The sequence below is a fragment of the Miscanthus floridulus genome, chromosome 17, assembly GCF_019320115.1.
Source record: "Miscanthus floridulus cultivar M001 chromosome 17, ASM1932011v1, whole genome shotgun sequence".
In the NCBI taxonomy this organism is placed as follows: domain Eukaryota; kingdom Viridiplantae; phylum Streptophyta; class Magnoliopsida; order Poales; family Poaceae; genus Miscanthus; species Miscanthus floridulus.
Window position 1 is genome coordinate 62,654,463 of NC_089596.1, and position 24,953 is coordinate 62,679,415.

At 40.8% G+C, this 24,953-nt stretch overlaps 1 protein-coding gene across 4 annotated transcripts; it reads left to right on the forward strand.

The window, feature by feature from the left end:
- LOC136517788 (nucleoside hydrolase 3-like) lies at positions 1–23,914 on the forward strand. Of its 4 annotated transcripts, XM_066511431.1 has the most exons (13): positions 1–339; positions 12,781–12,960; positions 13,137–13,247; positions 13,993–14,037; positions 14,140–14,328; positions 15,033–15,209; positions 15,292–15,579; positions 15,996–16,118; positions 21,886–22,083; positions 22,170–22,405; positions 22,491–22,695; positions 22,807–23,112; positions 23,476–23,914. In XM_066511431.1, exons 1-13 carry the CDS (start codon positions 148–150, stop codon positions 23,773–23,775), a joined length of 2,550 nt encoding a protein of 849 aa, XP_066367528.1. In that variant the 5' UTR covers positions 1–147; the 3' UTR covers positions 23,776–23,914. The 4 variants fall into 4 exon arrangements, with proteins under 4 accessions (XP_066367528.1, XP_066367526.1, XP_066367527.1 ...); XM_066511429.1 differs by having other exon boundaries at positions 13,993–14,328; XM_066511430.1 differs by having other exon boundaries at positions 13,993–14,328; positions 21,934–22,083.
- The last annotated feature ends 1,039 nt before the right edge of the window (positions 23,915–24,953 follow it).

Sequence of the window (24,953 nt, forward strand, 5' to 3'; positions counted from 1 at the left end):
TGTGCATTCTTTTAGAGGCCATTTGCTTTGTATTTAAATAGCGTGGCGTTGTGGCCTAGCGCTCCGTGCTTCTTCGGCGGACGGCTTCTTTCACTAACCAGCTCTCTGGTGGTATGCTGCTAGTACTTTGAGAAGTGGAGATAGACGATGATGTTGCCCCTATGGAGGATGACGGCTGCGGCGGTTCTGATGGTCCTCGTGGCTTTCGTCGTCGTCGCCGGTGGCGCAGAGGCGGAGGCGGGACCGCAGCGGATTCTGCTGGACACGGACATGGACACCGACGACTTGTTCGCGCTGCTCTACATCCCCAAGCAGAACCGGTCCGAGTTCGACCTCAAGGTACGTTCTGGTTCATCATCTCCTTACATGCTGTGTTAGACTGCTAGTGGTTTTGCATCTGCAGGGGCTAGGTCTAGCTGGCTTGGATTGCTGTAGTGCAGCTATAGCTAGTTTGCCTTGAGCAGGAATCATATCAGACCCTACTTTCTGCTGAAACTTGAAACTAAGTTGAAGAATTCTAGTGTTAAGTGTAACAGTTCTGTTCGTTTAGTACCCTAAGGCTCTGATCGGTAGTCATGGCTGCGGCTGCAGACGCAGCAGCCTGCTGTGTTGGGTGTTCATTGCTGACTAGCTAGCTTGAGCACTGCAATGTACAGTGTACCCTCTGCTTAACGAGAAGTCAACGTGATTCTGTTAACGCACATCTCGAAGTATACTCACGCATCCCACGTTTCGTCGTGAGCTGGTGGATTGGGCCTCCGTGCCAGCCAACTTACAGCACTTTGTTTACACACATAACCGGGATCCTACTTCATCCTCTCTGGACAAGCCGGTTGAGATTATTTTCTGTGCCATATTAGACTGTCTCCAACAACAAGTACCCAAACTGAGACCCATTCACTGGTTTAGGTCACGCACAGTAGTGCGAGTCCGACACCTATAACCGGTCTTCTCCAACGGCGTATGCAAAAGTCCTCGCGGCGAGGAGCTGAGGAGAAGGACGAGCAGGAGGAGGCAGAGAGCATACCAAAACAAAACATCCGCCACCAAATGCTCCAAAGAAACCCATCAATGGCGACTCAGATCCCGCGTAGGACGACCATGCCCTCGAGTCCGCGACCAGAACCCGCCGCGGACCCCACCCCCACGGTCCCCGACGCCAGCCCCCGCCGCCGCAGCACCGTCGCCAGCACAAGCGTCCGCAATCCGACGCGGCGCGGCGGGGCGGGGAGAAGGGTGGCCCCGGGAGACCGCGGATCCGAGGACGGCCGCCGCTTGAGAGCCGGTCCGGTGCCAACCGCGGTGCCCTTCCTCATCGCCGGCTCGAAGGAGGAGTCCTCCCCGCTGTGGTCCGCCTGACCACGCTCGAAGGTGGAGGAGCAGCCGCGAGCGCGGGCGCGGCGGCGCTGCCGCCGTTGGCGAGCGGTGCCGACGCGAGCGAGCGCGGACGGGCGGGGCCGGTGCGGACGGGCGGGCCACCATCGGAGATTTGCCTCTGGAGGAGAGAGGGGATGCTTTTTTGGGTAGCGATTCGTTCGGCAGCCAAAATGAGTCGTATGTCTGGGTTCTCCGTTGGAGAGCGTTTTTGGTACGCAAAGCCACTGTGGAGGATGTATTTTGGGTTTGCATTTCGTTGTTGGAGACAGTCTTAGAAAGGCACTTCTGCATTCAAAGTATTTTTGTAGATGAATTAATCGTATTTTAGCTCAATAAATAAAATATACATTCGAGAAGCAAATAGCATCCTCCGTGTGTGATGGATCGGTGATGGCAACAAGCAGAATCTGCAAGAAATAAACTAAAGCAGTAGACAGAACTTGTTCTTATAACAACATAAAGTTGATAGAACTTTGTTCTTATTTGATGGCATGCATTGTCATTTGTCAAGCACAGTCAAAGCACGCAAAGCCGTGGATAAGACAGTGACTGGGCATCTCCCCTTGGCTTTGAGGTTAGCTCTGAGCCTCTCACCATATATATGTACAGTGTTACATGAAGATGAAACGTATCTTTTAAAAAAGTGCCCTGAAAAAGGAACAGATTAAAGAGCGTTTCCTGTAGCCTGTCAGTTGGAAGTGTGTATATGTACTATCATCCTACTATGCCAATGCCAACTTTTTCTGTAAAAATATCTACCATGCATGTCAACGATTCTTTCGTATATTGATGGATCCACACGCATCTTGGTCACAAACCTGTACTCCTTTTATTTGCAAATATATAATGTTTATGATAAAATGGTTATTTTAGAAGACTAATTAGCTTGTTCTAAACATAATATATTAAACGAAGGTAGTATTATTTCTCTCTCTTTTTCATTCATGTAGAATATTGGTTTCATATGTTCAATCAACGTCACTTTGCTAAATGACAAATTTCACATGATTTAAAGGGTTGTTTGATCCCCTAGCAAAGCTTGACCCATCTTGTTAAGTGAGGATTCGAAGCTAAGAGCATCCCCAACAGATTATATTTATCCCACATCTTCTAAAAGTCTATATAGGTAATCTTCTATTATTAGTAGTGCAGCTTTTCCTTATTCTCTCCAAACAAATTGTCAAATATCTTTAAAGTAATAGACAGGAGAGAGGGGGCGGCTTTTCCTTATACTCTACGTCCCGAGCACCAATTCGTTAGTCTTCACTAATATTCTTTGCTCCATACTTGTCCATCAATCAAAATCATCCTTGGTGCCAAGATAACCATGTGTTTAGCAAGTGACTAACCTAACGTGATTATATATGATGTAATAATGCTCAGGTGATAGCCTGCTGAAGGTGAAAAACAAAATAGATTAATTGTCCATAATCAACATTATTGACATGGTAATTAATAATAATAAAAACAAAATAGACTTATTGTTCATTCTACTAATAGAAGGAAATAACTGACTAGTACCATTAATAATAAAGACAAAATAATGCTCAGGTGAAAAATCTAATGCCATTCCTATAATTTGATTTTTCCTGCACTGAAAAGTTGTATATTTCACCGGTACAGAAATGATTTTCAGAGGCGCATCCTTTTTTAACAGAAGCGGTTGTCTTAGCACGCTGCCACTAACCTTCGCGGAGGCACTGTAGCTATACAACCGTTGCTAGAAATCAGTTTTTAGAGACGATTCCATTAAGAAATCCGCATCTAAAAATGTATTTATTTTTTAGGACAGTTCTGTTAAGAGAACCGCTTCTGAAAATACTATTTTTAAGGACAGTTGCTAATGTCAACTGTCTCTGAAAATGAGTGATTTTCAGAGACGGCTTTAAACATAGCTTCAGCACAAATAAATTCATTTTTTTAAATGAAGTTGGATGAAGACAAACTTTATATCAAAATTGTAGAGCTCGACGAGATCTAAAACTTTGCGATTGATAAATTTTTTGTTTGAGACCATTTAGGGTTCCAAATATATAAATTAAGTCTTAGATTTTGAATTTCAAATTTTTGAATTTTTCAAATGATCTTGAATGGAGAAATATTCTATATCAAAGTTGTAGTGCTTGACAAGATCTAAAACTTTGTAGTTGAAAGTTTTTTCATTTAAGATTATTTATGAGTTAAAATATTGATTACAAGATTTATATATATTAATACAAATAGACAGCATCATAGAACTAAACACAGGTGATTGTGTGGTGTTGTGGTAGGGGATGGATCACGTAAGAGAGAGGTTGTGGGTTTGAATCCCGGGTGCTGGCACTTATTCAAAACAAATGAAAAATAAATCTCGTGAGTTGTAGCCGCTCCTCAACCTTCTCATCCCTTCAGGCTACCTTAGAGATATTTTTTATTAGACTCTAAATAATTTTTAAAAAAATTAAAAATTAGTTTTATGGGCGGTTGACTTAAGACAACCGCCTCTGGGTGGTCCGCCTCTGAAAATCGATTTTCAGAGGCGATCACTGGTTATTACAATCGTTGGCATAGTAGAGGTTTTAAAACCGTCTCTAAAGATCACTTTTGACCGTCTCTAAAAATATGTGTTTTTTTAAAGAAAAAAGGAAGTACGATGATGCACACAACCAAACTTTATTAATCATTACGGTTTTAGCCTCCGGCTATAATAAGCATGCTCCCAAAAGCACAACTAACAAACGAGGTGTAGTTCAAACTACAATTCTATTAGCAATCCAAATTAAAGCCACCGTCTTTAACATATGTCATATTTGCTCATCAGATATACTAAACAATTGCACGGCAATCCAAATTAAAGCCATCGTCTTTAACATATGTCATTTTTGCGCATCAGATATACTAAACAGTTGCACTGACATCCTAGTCGTTGAACGTAAACCGGGCTATAGAGTGCACAGCGGATTCGGCCCAGCTCACTATACACACGAGCCGACACCCTCTCAGACCCTCTCAGGTCCAGGTCCCACGGAGCCTACAACATATCAAGGCCTTGAGTCTAACTCAACCCAAATGGCTAGCCTGCCCCCACTTATATGTTGCGCTCCCGCACCATTAATTACCGAAATGTGACTAAAAACCTAACAATCTCTCCTGCTACCCATCGGGCCCAAACTCTTTATCATATCACACGATCTCGTGCGATCTCCTGAGGACGTTATGAACGTAAACCATGCTAGAGTGCGCAACGGATCCGGCCTAGCTCATTATACACACGAGGCGACACCCTCTCAGGCCTAGGTCTACTGGAGCCCACAACCTACTAAGGCCTTGGGTCTAACTCAATGCAAAAGACTAGCCTGCCCCTACCTTATATGTTCGATTCCCCACCATCAATTACCGATGTGAGACTAAACCTATCAATTTTCCCTGTTACACATCGGGTCCAACTCTTCATATAATACAATCTCGTGCGATCTCCGGAAGACGTTTTTCAGGCCCTGAGTCACCTAAACCTAACAATTTCTCCGGTTACACATCGGGCCCAACTCTTCATATCGCACAACCTCGTGCGATCTCCGGAAGACGTTTTCTAGGTCCCGAGTAACCATGTGACTCGATTTTCTAGGTTTTCAACCATGGCTCTAGTACCACTTGTCATTGGATCCGAGTTCACAACGCACTAAGGTCTTAGGCCTAACTCAATTCAAAAGACTAATCTGATATGTGAGAACTGCTCCAGCCTTATATATTGCGCTCCCTCTTCATCAATTACCGATGTGAGAGTAAACCTAACCAACAAAAAGCTACTTCAACAAGTCTCTAAATAAATCTTGCAACATGACGATCAATAATTAAATGTTGGACTCTACGATGAAAAAATCGTACATATGAGCCGTGTGATTATTTTTATTTTGAAACTACGAGCTGCAGGATTAGATCTAGCTAGCATTGTAGCTGGATTGTCTTTAGAGGAAAACCATAGCATTTTTATTAGATTTTTTTTTGAGACAAATCATTTTTCCCCATGAGCTCTCAAGACTGGATTACTGGGAACTGAAAAGGCTCTCGCTCGAGAGAGAGCCTTGAGGGTGGGCAGAACCACATGTGCCTTCTCGGCCTCGGCAGCAGGCAAATCCAAGTGGGATCGCTATCGTGCTCGTGCCCTCTGCATTTTGTCCAGGAAGCCAGTGGCGGCCGCGGATGGAAGTGGACAACCGCCAATGAGCAATTGAGCAGAGTGGGCTGCGTGCCTTCGGCAGATGCGGATCGGTTGAGGGCCCGTTTGGTTCCAAATAATCTATTTATAAGTTAAAAAGTAAAATAAATAATTTATTTTGCCAAACACCACCAACTTATAAGTTACCCCTGCTTATAAGTTTTAAGTTGGTTCACCCCTACTTAAAACTTATAAGTCACCCTTTTCCACGTGGGGCCCACACCTATAATGAGCTTATAAGTCATCTACGACCAAACAAGCATGACTTATAAGTCACTGGTTTTCAGTCACCTGACTTATGAAACCAGGCCCTGAAGTGGCAGAATGGTAAAGTTTCTTCTTTCTTCACCGTCCACCTCCCACCCCCCACCCCCACCGACATCAGTTGAAATCAAAATTTGGCGATTCGTAGTCATAATGGGATACTCTCATGATAGGATATTGGACTAACTAGCCACTAGGTACCTACTTCCCGATTCCGCACATGTCTGATACATATTGGTAAGGAGCTTCAGCTTCGGATGATAATTCCGAGAGATTGATTCAAGGGCAATGCAAGTGTATTAGTTCTGAATTGCAGTAGTCTTGAGCTTCAATGCTTTTTGTGGTGTTCTGATATCTGCAGGTTGTATGTAATCAGGAGGTTGCTAGGAAGTGGTAATGTGAGCTGAATGTTTTGGCTGCAGCCTGTAGGTGTGCGTTGATATTATCAGACCCTAGACAGGGTTTTGTGTCACCAACTCTGCTTTGTTTTTTTCTTCTTCTTACAAGATAAACTAAAAATCTGTTGCAACTGTTGGTGGCGTAGAAGAGCTCTAAAATCTCATGATTTCCGGATAACAAAGGGCCCAAAGTTAAAGAATCTGTTTTAGAACAGAGATGTGTATTGTAGCTGTTAAGTCTATCGGCGATTGACCGTGATGATGAAGCATGCTCTATGCACTAATCTGTGATGGAAAAAATAAAAGTGAAAATGATTAAAGTCAAAGTTTAAAGTTAAAGTATGAGTTGAGATCAAGGGGGAGAATGTTGGTTTGATCTCCCAACCACAGTGGCCCAACGGCCACTTGGGCCTTGACCTCGCGTCCTGATCGGGGGCGCCCAGTCCATCTATGGCTGGCGGGCCCCCGTCACACTGCGCATTAAATAGAGGTGGGGTCGGCAGCTCTCAGTACGAGGTTCGCCTGAGCCGTACGCCCCACCTAGAAACCCTACTCCGATCTAACAGAGGGGCGCAGCCAGTGACGGGAAGCACCGCCGCCGCCACTGCACTGCGCCACCACGGTCTTCACCGCTACTCCGACCGTCGCTGCCGTGTGCAGATCTTCATCGACGAACCAGCGAAGGCAGGGAGCTCCTCCGACGGTCAGATGCTCCTACTCTCTCTGTCTCCTACTCCCAAAGGAAGCTCTAGGTGTATTTGATTCAACTAATAAAGAAATCACCCACTGGATCCGCACCTAGATGATCCAAAGTAATTAACAATGGTATCAAAGCCGTCGATCTAGTGTGTGGATTGTGTTAGGGGTAGCAGTGTAGAAGGAGATGAGTTAGATCCGGTTTGGATCGAAAGAAAAGAAATACAGAGGGTTCATCGAACCCTAAACCCTAATCGGGTGATAGAAAGAAAAGGAAGAAGGGGATTCGAATTCGATTCGGATTACTCTAAAGAACCCTAACCCTAAAGAAATTGGACGGTCCGGGGGAAGTCTTACCAGGGCTTCCCCGCCGCCGTCACTATCGCCTCACGCGGGATGGAGCGCCCGCCGTCGGCTTGCTGACGCGCGGGAAGAGAATCAAAAGAGCAGAAAAGATAAGAACGTTTTAGATCCGTTCGGATCTAGACAAAGAAAGAAGGTTTTCTGAACTCTAACCCTAACTGGGTTAAGGAAAGAAAGAAGAACAATGAATCGAATCGGCCCTAACCCTAACTTGCCGAAACCCTAACCCTAATTCCAATCCCCGTCCCCAAATCGAATCAGATCCGAGTAGAAAAGGACAAATACAGAAGGGGAAAAGGGGAAGAGGGAAACCCAGAGGGACTACCTCACCGTTGTGAAGAACGACGCGCGGGGAAAAGAGGGCCGGGCCGGGGGCTCTCCTTGCCGGGTTCCGGCCAAAGGGGCGCTGCGGCCAGGCCACTCGACGGCGGCGCGCTTACCCGCTGGGGAACGCGCACACCGACGAGAGGGCCGGCGACGGCGCCGTTGCTCCATTGTTTCGCCTACTCCTCACTCGGTGGCTGGCTCCGCTGCGCTGCGAAGAGAGAGAGAGGGCCGAAGAGAATGAGGTTAGGGTTTCCCCAGGGGCACGCGGCGTCGGGTTTTTTAGCCTCCCGAAAATGGAGCTCGACCGTCGGATCCTGATTGATGACTAGCATTGTTTCAGGCCGAATAGAGCCCAGGCGGGCAAGAGGAATCCCGGCCCAGGCCCAGGTTGCGGCCTGGGCGCGGGGGAGAGGCGCCGCGAGCGCCACACGCTACTGCTGCTGCTGGGCCGCACGCGCGGGCAAGCCTTCGGGCCGAGTAGGCTTCAGGCAGGCCGGATTACTGCTGCTGCAGGCCGGGCCAGAATGAATAGTAAATGATGTTTTGAAGTGTATTTATTTTCAGAAGCATATTTGAATGAATTTTGATCAATTTGAAGATGTAAATTTCTGGTAAAATTGCACCAACGTCTTAGATTTTCCAGAGAGTAGAAAAGTATAGTAAAATGCTTCTGAAAAGTATATAAAGAAATTTTGTCAAGTTTCCGCTGCAAAGTTAAAGATGTTGTCTTCTTATTAAATTCGAACCAACGGGAGAATTTAATTTGAAGAGCAGTTATAGTTATTCAGTAAATGATGAAAAGTTTATCCTCCAGTTAAAATTGGAACCAACTGGAAAATTTTTTAATTGGAGGAATAGTCGGTTGATAGTTAAGATAAATTATAATATTGTTATTTTCTGACCAACGTTGATGATAACAATATTATAAGTTTATTTATGAGTTGATAGTTTAAAGTTAAATTATGGTATTGTTATTTTCTGACCAACATTGATAATAACAATATTATAATTCTATGAGTCATGTTTAAAGTTTAAATCTCTGATGAATTTTGCATCAAAGTGATCAATTTTTCAGAGAAAAGATAAAGATCAAGGAATGCTCTTAAACTAGAGAAATGTATTTTTATGTTTCCGCTGCAATGAAGTTGATTGTCTTCTAATTAAATTTGAACCAACGGGAGAATTTAATTTTGAGGAGCAGTTCTATATTTTATTCCATTTCTGCCCAACTGATGTGGAATTAATGTAGAAGAATGATGTTTTATTCTATTTCTACCCAACGGTGATATAGAATAGAACATAAAGTTTTTAAAGTTTAATGAGCATTATTGTTGAATATTTTTCAGACAAAAGACCTCCGTGCTTTTATTCTTGAAGGCAGTAAGAGAAATGAGCTGGGTACTTGTGACTCAGATAATGAAATGCCTAAGGGCAAGTTATATATGAAAGAATACCATTGTTTAAGGGACTGTGTTCTCTTTAAAGAATGACTTCAAAAGAAAAGAATTCTAGGATATTGATCCAAGAAAAGAGATAGATTAATGAGAGTCTTCATTGAGAAATGTCTTTTATGTACTCTCTGTGAAGAAGAATTTATTTTCAGTTTCACTTATGAGAGTTGTAAAAGTCATATACATGTTTAATTTGACTAACATTGGATTACACATGTGTGTTAAAGAATATTCGGATTTATTTCTGAATTTGATGATTGAACACGAGACAATCCTGGCAATTATGTTTGTTCAAGGGAATTATCTCGCATGGCGGGAAAAAGTTTGTGATAGTACCCGCATGGCGGGAAAAGTTTGAGAAAATACCCGTATGGCGGGGTAAAGTTGGCATAGTACATATGTTAACCAATCCTGTATGGCGGGAGAGTTTGGCATAGTACTTATCCGGCATGGCGGGAGGAGGATGTGATGATTCATGTGCTCTAAAGAAATATCCCGTACATGGAGAGAAGTTTGGGATAGCTCTTATGCTATTCTAGTATTTACCGTACACTCTGATTGTGTCATGGTCATAAGTACTCAATGAGTTTGAGAACAAAAGAAAGTTGCATGTGAACCAAAAGATAAGAATGATATGCAAGTGTGACTTGCAGAAGTATTGATAATAATAGACTATGTTGAGTTTTGAAGTGTAATGAGGAAAATGTACTCCTATATGAATTTTGTTTGCATGATGTAATCATGTGGATGAAGTAAGTAATCAAAGTTTCCTCATTCACAAGAGTTCTGAATGTTTCGAAATTGTGGTAGAAAAGTTCATACCACATTTCGAGGGGAAGAAATGTAAGATTAATTAAAAAAGACAATTAAGAAAGATACTTTCTCCATACTTCAAATAATACAATGCATACTATGCATTGAAGGTAAAAGTGATCTATAAAAGATGAATGTGATCGTTGAGGGAGTAAGACGGTCATAATAATGATACCCCTAAAGTAAAGAAATAGCTAAATTCCTAGACCTTTTTACAGTTTCGATAGGAAGATAGCATAGTCAGTCAGTATTTATACTAGATGACGCCATATGAGTTTTTAGCAGATTAAACCCAAAATAAGAAATTTGAAGATACACCATCTTTACAGAAGATGGAGTAATCTGAGGGAGCATGGTATGTAGATACCTAAAGCTTGAATAGAAGTGGGATTACATATCCACTACAGTGTTTAGAGCAACAAATTGCTTAATACATGTTGATGTTGTATGACATATACAACGTCTGATGTTAGCTCTTAAAGAAGATGAATAAGTAAACAAGGATCTTATGGTACGGGAGGCTATAGAACATTTGCCTTTTGGCAATAAAGAGCAACAATAGCCCCATACGAAAGAAGTGCCACTAGGCCCCAGAAGGTCTTAAAGAATAAGAAAGAAATTCAAATGGAGGATAATTCCACCTCATTTGAAAAGCCATGAGAGGGCGTTCACTCGTCTAAATGGCAAGAAGTAAAGGAAGATGAAATAAAATCGATAAATACCAACGATGTTTGGGACTTAGAAGAAATTCCCAATGGAGCCAAAATAGTAGGCTGTAATGGGTCTACAAGACAAAGGTGACTCCAAAAGGAATATAGAAAGATATCCAAAGGGAATATGGAAAGCTATAAAGCGCCACTTGTGGTGAAATGATTTACATAAAGAGAAGGAATAGATTATAATGAGCATACAAGGATTTTTTTAGAATCATAATGGTATTAGTGGCACATTACAATTTACAGTTACATCAGAAGGATGTAAAGACACATTCCTCAACGGGGATTTGTATGGAAAAGTTTACATGGCATAACTCAAAAGATTTTGTCATGGAAGGAAAAGAACGTAAAGGGATGTTGTCTAAAGAAATCCATTTATGGATTAAAATAAGCTTCAAGACAGTGGTTCTTGAAGTTTGCCAGTACAATAAGAAAGTTTGGGTTTTAAAGAGAATATAGAGGATAATTGTATTTATGCAAAGTTTAAACATGAGAAATTTATTTTCCTAATCCTGCATGTGGGTAGCACCTTACTCGCTAGTAGTGGTGTTAATCTACTGTTGAAGAAGAAGCAGTTCTTGTCCTCAAGTTTCAATGAGAATGGTCTTGATAAAGCATCATTCGTTATAGGAATTGGAACTTATCAAGATAAAAGGAAAAGGGGTATTAGAACTATCTCAAGTGTATACTTAGAGAAGATTCTAAAGAAATAAAGTATATATGTGAATAAACCTGCGCCTGTTCCTATAGTCAAGGATAATAGTTTTCGGAACTTTCAGTGTTCCAAGAATAAATGTGAGATCGATCAAATGGACGTCCTATATGCTTCAGCTGTTGAAAGCTTACTGAATGCGTATAAGCAAGAACTTACCCTGACATAGTTTATGTATCCGGTATATTTTTGGCAGAAGTCCAGTCCAGATATAGATCACTGGAATGGAGTTGAGAATGTTTTACAATTGTGCAAATATTTATAGGCCTCATGGTAAGTAAGAAAGAATAAGTACTCTCAAATAGTTGTGGGTACAAATGTTAAATTTTGGCGAGATGTTTAGTGAAACCCACATAGTAGCTAACACTCGTAGTTGGAGTTTTATTGTGGAAAAGCTCCAAAGAAACAGTTGTGGTGTTATCAAAGATGCATACCCATGGTATAGCTTGTTATGAGGCTTAAGGACAGGCGGAGTGGTTAAAAGAACTTACACCCGGAATGGATAATGGTATACAACAGCAATAACCATTTAAGTAGTTCGCTCCTATAACAACGGGTCAAGTGTGCTGCCAAACACATTGACGTTAAAGTTGTACGTTGTGAAGGAGAAAGTCCGGAATCATACTAAAAGTATTGAACATATAAGTAACAAGCAAGTGCTTGCGGATCCGCGTACAAAAGGCTTACCACCCAGTGTGTTTGGAGAACACACAGTCGACATGGGTTTATGGTATAGCCTATGATTTCCAGATAACAAAGGGCCCAAAGTTAAAGAATCTGTTTCAGAACAGAGATGTGTATTGTAGCTGTTAAGTCTATCGGCGATTGACCGTGACGATGAAGCATGCTCTATGCACTAATCTGTGATGGAAAAAATAAAAGTGAAAATAATTAAAGTCAAAGTTTAAAGTTAAAGTATGAGTTGAGATCAAGGGGGAGAATGTTGGTTTGATCTCCCAACCACAGTGGCCCAACGGCCACTTGGGCCTTGACCTCGCGCCCTGATCGGGGGCGCCCAGTCCATCTATGGCTGGCGGGCCCCCGTCACACTGCGCATTAAATAGAGGTGGGGCCGTCGGCTCTCAGTACGAGGTTCGCCTGAGCCGTACGCCCCACCTAGAAACCCTACTCCGACCTAACAGAGGGGCGCAGCCAGTGACGGGAAGCGCCGCCGCCGCCACTGCACTGCGCCACCACGGTCTTCACCGCTACTCCGACCGTCGCTGCCGTGTGCAGATCTTCATCGACGAACCAGCGAAGGCAGGGAGCTCCTCCGACGGTCAGATGCTCCTACTCTCTCTCTGTCTCCTACTCCCAAAGGAAGCTCTAGGTGTATTTGATTCAACTGATAAAGAAATCACCCACTGGATCCGCACCTAGATGATCCAAAGTAATTAACAACATTGCCATAAAAAATATAAAAAAAACTATGGTACATACCCGTTACTTTTCTTGCCAACATATTCAGGCAGTTTCCATCAGTGTCAACGCATGGAGTAATGCCGGACATGCTGTGAATCATCTGTATGATATACTCTATATGATGGGCCGTGATGACATTCTGGTTGGTATTGGTGGTGATGGTGGTATCTCAGACTCTGGCACCATATATCCAAATGTCGGTGGTTATTTACCACTGATTGATCAGGTACAAAATTTTGTCTTAGCTTCCACCATAATAGTATTACTCTAGACAAGTCTATCTGACTCTGTTATTATCTAGAAGATCATCTATTGCTCAAGAAAGGGAATATATTTTTTCCCCTTGGTTTATTGTTCAGTAATCAGTACCTAATACTAATGCGTAGGTTAATTAACACTTAGGGCATGACAACAGTAGGAGGCTGCCGGTACAGGCAAGCTATTCCACAAGGAGGCGGTGGGCGGTTAGACAAGGACACAAACTTTGGATTGAGAAGGGGATTCCTTCCACAGGTAATGCCAATTGTCATAAAATAGTTCTATTAGTTCATCACTGTATTATCTGCCAGTTTTTTTTTTTAATGAAGCATGTTAAGTTTTAGCAACTTACAAGCTCCTATGACTCGATAAAAGATTCTTATCGATAGAAACATGTCTGATACTTTGGTCCTCTGTTTTTGTTCCTTATTTTCCCTCTTAAATCCTCAGCTCCTGCAGTTGAAAATGCATAAATTTTCAATATAACTACATAAGTTAAAATTGCATAAATTATCAGCTTGAATTTTTTAAGATAAAACTTTGAACATGAGTTATTTACCTTGACAGTTTTCCCTGAGTTCTGCTTGTATATTTGCTTGGGTCCTCCATGGGGTTACTTGGTGGACCTCTAATTATCCTTTTAAAGATTTGAAACAGGACATGTTGTAAAGACTAAAATTACAGGAGCATGGCCATTAGAACCTTCCAATGTGTACATGTCTCTAGAAACTAGTCATATTTCAGATGGCTTCTGATTGGTATGAACTTCGAAGATAAGAAGATGGCTAGGGGAAATATATTTGCATTTAGGAACAGCTGGACACTTGCATTTTCAGTCTGCATTAACCGGGCCTGAGGTGAAATAAAAACAAAATTTAGGATAGCGCTAGCTATATTCAGTGATCTCTTTAGTGTTTTTGTGGAAGGCATTCATGTTTACTTTGATTAATTTAGTATTTATTACCATCTCTGAGTTACCATATTTAAATCTGCAAAACAGGGTCGCAGAAAATATACGCCTCTTCAGCAACCTACAGCACAACAAGTAATGATAGAAACAATATCTGCTGGTTCTACAACTGTCATTCTCACAGGATCACATACAAACTTTGCCATTTTTCTCATGACATATCCACACCTGAAAAAGAACGTGGAGCACATATACATTATGGGTGGTGGAGTGAGATCAAAGAACCCTACAGGTTGCTGTCCAAAAAATGCAACCAAATCCTGCACACCACAGCAGTGTGGTGACCATGGTAACTTGTTTACTTGTTACGCTACCAACCCGAATGCAGAATTTAACATATTTGGAGATCCTTTCTCTGCATACCAGGTATATAAATCTCAGATTAGCAAGTTATTGTACTCATTTCGTCAAAGAAAAGTTATTGCACCCTTCTCGTTGAATTTTGAAAAAGGACTTTTATTTCATTTGCACTTGCTCATCATGTCCTCATCCACTATCTGACCTGTAGCACTTCCCCTAATATCAAGAGAAAAATACAAAATCGTGTCCCATGTCTCTTCCTTTTTAGATTGTCTATTCTCCACAGCATTTTTTTTTGTAGAATTATAAATTGCGTACTTGTTAATTAAGTGTGCCTCTTAATTCTCACATAGCTGTGTTTAGTTAATTGTTATTTCACTTTAGTTAACATACCAGGTAATCAGATAAAGAGAACTCCTATGCCTCTGGGATAATTCCCTGCCGCCGAATAATTCGCACTCCCTTCTGTCCCACTAATTTGTAAAATCCATCCCCTCATCAATGCCATTGCGTTATGACACCACTGTTAGTTTAGCTGCTGCCCAGACATAAAAGACATTTTTATGCAATCATTTCCCTGAATATGGCCTCGCTATGACATTAGAATGTTGTTTCTCGCTCTGTATGATGAGGGCCAAACAATCTTTTCATGCTTTAGTTGATGGCTAAATCAGTTATGGCACTAAATTATTTGGTGGCAGATTGTGTACTGAGTTAATCAATGGCACAAAAGTAACTTCTTAAATTAGCTAACATATTAAACACATCAGGTTTTTCATTCTGGAATTTCAATGACACTTGTTCCTCTTGATGCGACCAATACTATTCCAATCAACAAAGAATTCTTCTATGAATTCCAACGCCATCAGAGTACTTATGAGGCACAATACTTGTTTAAAGCTTTAAAGATGGCTCGAGACACTTGGTTCAATGATCAATTCTATACAGTAAGTTAAAGTCATTTACTCCAGTTCATTTGGCACACAGTCCCCCCCCCCCCACTGTTCCTTATTATTATTTCTTGTCCAGAGCTATTTTATGTGGGACTCCTTTACTGCTGGTGTTGCCATCTCCAGCATGCGCAATGATAAGAATGGCAAATTTGGAAATGATTTTGCTCAGCTTGAATATATGAACGTTACAGTTATAACTTCTAATAAACCATATGGTGTGCATGATGGCTCAAATCCATTATTCAAAGGTCGTGGAACCCCCAAGTTTGGTCTTAAAAGAGATGGAGTTCATAGCGGTCATGTTCAAACTGGAATTACCGATAGCTTTTGCAGCCTCAAGGGAAGTAATAAAGGAAGATGTGAGGTATAGTACAGTATGAACAAATTTCTTTAGGGACAGTTGCACATCTTTATTTTTATGAAACAAAAGTTGTTGCTAATATGGAGAAATCTAAAGAATTTTCATTGACTTGCCTCTATGCATGCCTTCACTATCATGTTATGATGTCTCTGGACGGCCAATGACAACTTGTAATGCACAATATTCGACGAAAACTCAACTTTTGTTTGAATAAACATATAAAACCTAATGAAGAAAACACTATGCATATGTTATTTGGTACTGGCAAGTCCATTATCCACTATGTTGTTATTTTTTCTTAATATAATGCTACACAACTATGCGTGTTCAACAACTCTTCCATTTTTCAAACGAATAAGAAAAATGAACAAAATTTGCTTTTTAGGGAACTCAACCTTTTTACTAATTATTTTTCCTAGGATGGATACACTAAGAAAGTCTCCGGTCCAGAAGCAGTCCACATTCGTGTTGCTACGGGGGCTAAACCAAATGTGGATAAGTATAGCCCTCTTGACAGGGAGTTTTTCAAAAGCTTCCTAGAGGTAAGCCCTTCTGTCTCTTAACTCTTGTCAGAAGACTTTTTTTTTGCGACTAACTCTTGTCAGAAGACTCGCAACCCAATTTTGTTGCATTATTCCTATTCTATCTGATCAAACTCAGTCTATGTCAAGTTGTAATGATCTAATAAGCTTGTTTATGTATGCATTAAAACATGCTAGTTAGATGCCTTTGTTGTTTTTACATATATATCGTCAGTAGGGATGAAAACGGTCAGAAAACCCTCAACCTTACGAAAACGAGAGCGAAAGCGATAAAGCCGATACGAAAACGAACACAAACTTATGAAATATCGAGAATTTTGAAAACGAACTAATTCGAACGGAACTATGTTGAACATGGTCGGTATACGAAAAATCAATACGGAATATTAACCCATAGGACCAAGTGCATAACAATTAACAAATGCATGACCAAGTGCATAACAATTAACAAGTGCTATAACTTTCATATAAAAAGTATCTCCATTTGACACTATATAAGAAAGATATGATTTTTCTAAGGCAACAAGCGCTTGTACGCGATTAATATACTACTGAAACTTTGTTAAATTTTTTGAACATCTTAACAACCTCAGATAAAAAAAACTATAAACTACGTCAAGAGCTACAACTTTTATATAAAAATTATCTTCATCCGAGATCCTATAAAAAAAAGATGCAATTTTTCTAAGGCTAGACTTCTAGTGGGGAAAAAACGGTATAAACCGAATTTCAAAAACGGGATATTCTGAATAAAAAGCAGAAAAATAGAAAACGGTCAAAAAACGTCTAAACTGTTTCCGTTCTGTTTTAGAATTTGATATTCTATATTTCGTACCGAATTCGAATTTGTTTGAAAATGCGAATTCGAGCGTGTCAAATGTGTAGAAAACGATGAGGGACGATATGGAATATATTCCCACCGTTTTCATCCCTAATCGTCAGCTCTAAATCTCTAACAAAGTTCATTTTGGAGTTACTTTTTCCTATGTTACTTTAATTAGCACTTGGCTATATATCAACTTTTAGGAAAAAGTCTATATAACCCCGTAACCGTTCAGGGTAGACTACTTCACCCTCGAAATTATAAAACCGGATTTAATACCCCCTGAACTTTTCAAAACCGGTCAAATAACCCCCAAGCGGTTTTGGACGGTGGTTTGCTACAGTAATGGTGGCTTTGTCCTTTTCTTTTTTATTTATTTTCGCTAAATCTTTGAAAAATCATAGTAAATCACAGAAAAATCATAAAATGAAAAGTCCAATTTTGTTGGACTCCACATGAGTAGATCTACACAGTGAGCATATAATATGGTATGCTTTAGTACAAAGTTTTTGTTATAGCTTTAGATCTATACTTTTCTATAATTACATAAAATAATTCATAGTTGCAGCTTCTATGGTCCAATTGCGGCGAAGTTTTTGTGGTGGGCTAATTATTGTATGATTGAATTATAGTAAAATTTTCATACTCATGGGATCATGTATAACTTAGTTTTAGATAAAACATAGACTTAACAAGCATAAATCTAAATAAATCTATAACTAAGTTATGCATGATCTAATGAGTATGAAATTTTTACTACAGCTCAAGCATACAATAATTACAATAACAAATCATACAATAATTAGCCCACCATAAAAAATTCACCACAATTGGACAATAGAAGCTGATGAATTATTCCAATTAATTATAGAAAAGTATAAATCTAAAGCTACAGCAAAAACTTTGTACTAAAGCATACCATATTATATGTTCACTCTATAGATCTACTCATATGGAGTCCAACAAAATTGGATTTTCTATTTTATGATTTTTCTGTGATTTACTATGATTTTTCAAAGATTTAGCGAAAATAAATAAATAAATAAAAAGACAAAACCACCATCCAAAACCGTTTGGGGGATTATTTGTCTGGTTTTGGAAAGTTCAGGGGGTACAAAATCCGGTTTTATAGTTTTTGGGTGAAGTAGTCCAGTCTGAATAGTTTGGGGGTTATGTAGACTTTTTCCTCATCTTTTACCCTAAGCCTGTATCTTTACAACATAGAGCTGAACTTTCTTTCCATTGGCTAAAAAAAACTCAGCCCTAGGGAAAGAATTCCTTCGATATGTTAGCACACAAGGGTCATCTGCGCAAGACATCTCTGCAGGTAGGGATAGCAATCCTATGCGCGGTGTGGGTACTCGCGGGTATTGCACACCCGACAGGTGTGGGTGTTAGGCAATTCGTTGCGAAGGGGTGTTTACACTATGGGCAACTTAGGTGTTAGACAATTCATTGAGAAGGGGTGTTTACTCTACGGGCAATGTGGGTGTTAGGCAATTCATTGTGAAGGGGTGTTTACTCAATGCACCACTTACTCGGCCCACTGCCAGCTCTACCTGAAAGCCACATATATCTCTGAAGCAGGGTGAAGGGACTTTTTCTGGTATAGGAGCAACTGTTTGAATAGATGACCAACAAAACATCACTCCCAATAAACATATTGCCCATAGTTGTGCTAAGTAACTGACTTAAGAACTACAAACCGTTAGCTGTATAAAGAGAGAAACTGTTGGCAAAGTTTGTGAGTTTTGTAGTGCAAAGGTTCAACAACAATGAGTTTGGAGATAGAGTAAATAGCTGTGGTGTGCCGTCTATGCCTTCATGAAGTGAAGGACCGAGCAGGTGACCAGAGGGGGATAAAAGGGAGCCATTTAATTCTTTTATGCAAGAACTTGGCCTATGTTCTGAATACAACCCAACACACCTCTCAAAATGCAAAATCAAGTACCCAAAACCATAGATAGACAAATGGACTAAGAAACAACGATGTTGGAGCCTGATCAAGCAGAAACAAGAACAAGTCAGGGAAACACTTAGAAACCTCCCAAGACAAATTCAGCCCAAAAAGTGCGCAGCTTTTGTGTTTTGCAAAAGTTCTGCTTTTTTCGTGGAAGTTCCGCGTAGGCAGATTTCAGCAGGCTGAAGCAAGAAAGAAAAGGGTTAAAACTCGATCAAACGAAGTCCAAATGACCTGAAATTTTGCAAACACGTTCCTTAGGATGTTTTGAAGGTGTCCACAAAATTTCACCTCCAAAAGATCAAATCGGGGATGGAAAATTGAAAAAAAAGTCTCAAATTGGGTATTTTTCGTGATTTTCTTGAAACGGAGGAGACGGGGGTGCTTGTGGGAAATCTGGTTAAGGCAAAGCTTAGACATGTTTCCAAGACCTCATAGCACCTAGTAATCACAAGAAATCAACCCAAAAACCTCAGCTCAAAGATCCTCATGAATTTCACTCAAAGAGGCATAAAGAGGGATTTTGGGGCTTGGAACAAGATAGGTAGGTGATGGGCTCAAGCCATGGTTTAGAAATGCTGCAACTCAAAAAACATGCCAAACAATCAGCCAAAGTTGCAGCTCAAAAAATGATGATGAAAATCACCGAAAGAGGAAAAACCGGAGGAGGGAAAGGATGAACTCGAGATTTCAGTACACACTTCGATTAGCAACTTATGAATTCATTATTACAAATCAGGTAAAGCCTCCTCCCTTCATCCTCCCACTAAAGAGGGAAAATTAGAGCAAGAGGATCTCACTCTCTCTACTTCTAATCTCCCTAAACAAGATGCACTTGGCTAGCCTAAGGAAACAAGCATCGGGGTGAAAGAGATGGATGTCTTGGGCAACCACTATCCTTATTTATAGGGCTATTACACAATTCCAAGAGTTCTCCTAGGTTTAGGCTTGAACCACTTAGCAACAGGGGTGAAATGGTCTAAATTGGTTTACATATATCTGATGGCCACATGCCCTTCATGAAGTCATTTCGCCTCGACGCAAGCTCTCTGATGATGCCACGTGCTACCTCGAGATCCTCCCCGGGATTTTGAGGCCCAAACCCGGCAAACCTGTCGCACGTGGTTTTGAGGCCCAAACCACCAAACCCACTTGGAGTAGCGTAGAAGCTTAGCCTTCTCCACGATGTCGACGTGTGTCCCACTCGTCCTTGAACGGCGGATCACCAAGTGCTCACATGCCCGCCTTGACTTGGTCCAATCATCGTCTTGACTTTGGTCAACACTGTCGCCATCACGATCCTCGTGTGTACACTTGGTTGTCGATGTGTCTAAATGGTAGCCATCCACGGTCCATCCTTTAGCCCTCGATCCCTCGGTCCAAGCCTCCGCATCCGCTCTTCACCACTTCCGGTGGTCCATCACGCACGGACTCCTCGCTTGACCTTCTCCATTGCCATCGACCATCTCACGCTCAACACTTGCACATCACAAAGCCAAGAGACATGTTGCACACATAACTCATGCCATGGTTAGTCTCAAGCACACTTAAGAAAAGCTTTGATCACCTGGACAATCACTCATCACTCACAGTGGTCTGTTCGCATCAAGAAATATGCTAACTATACCTCTGAAGACACATGATGAGAACTCACAACCTGATCACGCACCTACTATCTCATGTAGAAAGAATCAGCTCCAATGTGCTTCGTGGTGTACTCAGATACTAACTGGGCTGGCTGTCTTGAGACATGGAAGTTCACCTCGAGCTATGCGGTGTTCTTTGGGGACAATTTTGTTTTGGTCATCTAAGTGCTAGTCTCGCGATCTAGTGCAGAGGTTGAGTTTTGCACCTTGGCTAATGTTGTCGCCTATCTAGCCATGCCAACTTCTTGAGCTTCGTTCTCCTTTTCATCGTGCCACATTGGTCCACTGTGATAACATGAGCACCATCTACTTATCGACCAATCATGTTTAGCATCAGCGCTCGTAGCATATTGAGATCGATCTTCACTTCATTCGAGAGCATGTTGCTCTTGGTGACATCTGCATATTCCTACTACATCACAGTATGCCATATTTTCACTAGAGGGCTATTGTTTTCAGCCTTCTCGGAGTTTCGATCTAGCCTAAACGTTCATGGTGGCGATGCTTCTAACTGCGGGAGTGTGTTAGGTGGATGATTAGGCTAGCCCTCCTTGGGCCTTCGGGTTTTGCCTTCTGCTGGGCCTAGAGCCTGTGTAGTCTTTGTAGATTGGTTATATCTATTTATAGGCAAATATTCCACGGTGGTCATACTTCTATAAACCACTCTAGGATTACTCTTGCGCGCGCGCGCGCACACACACACATATATATATATAACTACTACCCTGTAGCTGGCTACAAAATAACTTATTTTGTAGTCACTTTGAGTTACGATAATTACTATGTTAATTTACGAGATTATAGTAACTCCTTACTAAGTGATTTACTATAACGTTATGGTAAATATCCCCATGTGTTATAGTAACCCAACTATTGTAAATATGTATTGATATTATCGTAAATTAGTATATAAAATTATCGTAAATGGAGGTGGCTACAGAATAACTTATTTTGTAGCTGGCTACTGAATATACTCTCCATATATATATATATATATATATATATATATATATATATATATATATATATATATATATATATATATATATATATATATATGCAGTCACTAATCGATATACTATTTTCCCGATCCATATTCGCTTTCAGTATACACCACTAATAATGGAATCTTAATTGACATGCCCTGATGCTCTCAAATCCTGCCACACTAATATTTGGTCATCAGCTTCTCTTTGGGTCATTGATATTCTGTCACGGTTTTACATGAAGGAGCAGATTGCACTCACATGAAGTGTTAATCTATGAAAATAGAAAAGGTTCTCTCAGAAATGATGTATGTGAATTGGCCTGCTCTTATGACTAAACTATGATCTGCAGGCACTAAATCTTCGTGAGAACTCGGGTAGTTTGAACTTTATGGCACAGTTTCCATTTTACAGGGAGATTCTTTACAAGCCAGACTTCAAAAACAAAAAAATTGGGCCACCTGTTATTTTTGACATGGACATGAGTCCTGGAGATTTTATCTCACTTATATATCTCTTGAAGGCACCTATTGAAGTAATAGATTTAAAGGTATGATTAATGGAACAGTGTTCTGCTCCACTGCAATAAAGATTTCATTCCTTTTTTATGAATGCAATTTTACTATAATGTTATAGGGGATTTTGGTCAGTGGCAATGGTTGGGCCCACATTGCAAGCATTGATATCATTTATGATATATTACATATGATGGGCCGCGATGACATTCCTGTCGGTCGTGGTAATACCAATGCATTAGGAACTCCAATTCTTGGTTGCAACTATGCCAGTATTATTCCCCAAGGTAGTGGGGGACTTATTGACTCGGACACTCTCTATGGGCTAGCTCGGTCATTGCCAAGAAGTCCTAGAAGGTATCTTTATATAGCTACCTGACGACATGCATATAGATAGTGCAAATGACCTGGATACTTACAACTCTATGCTTTCCTTTGTCAGGTATACTGCTGAAAATTCAGTAAAATATGGTGCTCCTAGAAACACTGACCATCCAGAACTTCGGCAGCCATTGGCTTTTGAAGTTTGGCAGTCTATCAAAGAGCAGCTTCCTCCAAGTGAGAAGATCACTATTCTTACCAGTGGACCTCTTACAAATTTGGCCAATATAATGCTCTCTGACAGGAACACAAGTTCTGTAATAGAGGTCAGGTCTTTGAAACCTTTTGGTTCAGGGCAGTTCCAACTGTATTTTGATCTATGCTAATTTCAGTATTTTCACTGTCAGTATTGATATGTAAATGTTCCTTATATGCAGAAGGTTTATGTTGTTGGAGGTCATATCAGAGGTGAAAATGATTCCAAGGGAAATGTGTTTACTGTTTCATCAAATAGAGATGCAGAGTTTAATATGTTTCTTGATCCACTAGCTGCGAAAACAGTCCTGGAGTCCTCTCTGGATATCACACTGATTCCTCTGAGGTCTCAAAGAAAAGCTGCTTCCTTTAAGTCTATCCTTCAAGCTTTGAAGCATACTGATCACACTCCAGAATCAAGTTTTGTCCACCGCTTGCTGTTTTTGCTACATGAACTTCAGCAGAAGCATCGGCTGTATCACCATATGGTAAATGCCCAGTTCATTCTACTTGTCTGCTATAACGGCATGTTGTCAAGGAAAAAAATACCTGCAACACCTCTGATTTTGTGATCACATCACGGTAGTTTTAACTTCACAAGATTTTGAAGCAGTTGAACTTTATCATTTCTCCAGAGGAAATAGCATAGCTTACGATTGCTTAGATTTATTCCTCTTCCAGTTTCCAATTCAATGGTCAACTAGCCCTAAGAGTCATGTTATGCATTCAAACCAATGATAAGGATATGGAACCTAAAATTACTACAGGCCAAAATATACACAAATATTTATAGTTGATGCAGTACTTATTGTTTTTTTTTTTTTTGTGGGGGGTGATCCTCTTAATCACAGGATATATTTCTGGGAGAAGTTCTTGGTGCTGTCTACTTGGTGGAAGGATTTAGTATGAGACCGTTCGTACAATCAATGCCAATAAGCGTGGTTGCCAACAGCTCAAGAAGCACGAACGGGCAGATTGTGGTCAACAAGCAGAGTGCAAATTCTGTAAAGGTTTTGGTTGATTTCAGTAGTGGAAAATACTACAGCCGAGTTGGCAAATCTTTACGCAACAAGGAGCAATATGCTGTTGTTGGTAGTTTCGCAGAACAGAATACCATCGGGAGCAGGCCACCTGAGATTCTGAGAAATTGAAGGCATAAACACAAAGGATTAGATAAAGCAGCCTGATAAATTGATGGCATAAACCCAAATGAAAACTTTTATGTACCATGGAGACCCATCGGCACGTATACATGGGTTTGCTAGTTGTTACTCCACTCTTTCATTTCCATGTCAACTGAGATCCAAAAATCCATTGATTCTTTTTTCTCAAATACACAAAAGATTTGCGCATCTTTGTAATTAAGGTAGAAATGTTTGATACAGATAACGCGCTTCTGACGACCGCCCTAGGAGGTCTACAAGATTATAGCCGTGGGCTGGACCATCCTAGCAAATAAAAAACAAAGTTCGATATTACACAAAAGATAGACAATCGGTGTAAGGGCAGCGATGCAGCCTAGGAAGAGGGCTTGCGCTTCCGCTACCGCCGACGCAAAATCCATTGATTTTTATGCAATGCCTAATTGCAGGTTGCTCCAAGTGGACGCTGCTTTTTTAAAACGTAAATGACAGGAGCTCCACCTATCAATTAAGATAAACATATGTACAAGAAGGGGCAAGAGCCCCTAAAAGACACTAGGCTACACATCTTTCTAAAGGATTTTTGCTAGGAGAGACTCCAAAACTAATAACCCGAAACGGCCTATGGGGGGGGGGGGGGGGGGGGGGGGGGGGGGGCAGACATTGGTGCGGCAAGACTCTAGCGTGTCATATGGAGCAGCGAAACAGAGACGAGACAGAGGAATGGGTTAGCAGACATGCCTGGGTGGGCTCCTTTGCGGTGTTTGAGTGTGTTGCTTTATTTTTTAGATAATGGAACAAAGTTCCAGCCTCTACCATCTAAGGATGGTACATAGCTGAGAGTTCAAACGATTTGCATTGGGCTCTTTCATCAAGTGATATGAAGATCAGTTTGTTTGCCATAGTTTTTCTTTAGGGGAAGATAATAAGATGGCTCCCTGTGCTCTGATTGATTATTTGCCTTATGATCTGTCTAGGAACAATACCAAAGTGCTTCAAAGGAGGATTACTTGACTTATTAGGTCTGCCTCCAGCCTAAATTAAATCAAAACCTAAGTGAAATGGAGTCTCTATCGTTCTGCTGCAAGAGTTTACTATGAGATTTCATACACCTTAAAGTTCACCAATGGGTCTACAATCTAATTATATGGATACTAGTTAATCTAATGTGGATTAGGATCACTGAT

Bases quoted from the DNA above. Each gene is read 5' to 3' on its own strand.
- LOC136517788 (XM_066511429.1), top strand. From the start codon at position 148: ATGATGTTGCCCCTATGGAGGATGACGGCTGCGGCGGTTCTGATGGTC. The intron at 12,961-13,136 runs GTACAAAATTTT...ATTAACACTTAG, and splicing joins ATTTACCACTGATTGATCAG to GGCATGACAACAGTAGGAGG. The intron at 15,580-15,995 runs GTATAGTACAGT...TATTTTTCCTAG, and splicing joins GTAATAAAGGAAGATGTGAG to GATGGATACACTAAGAAAGT.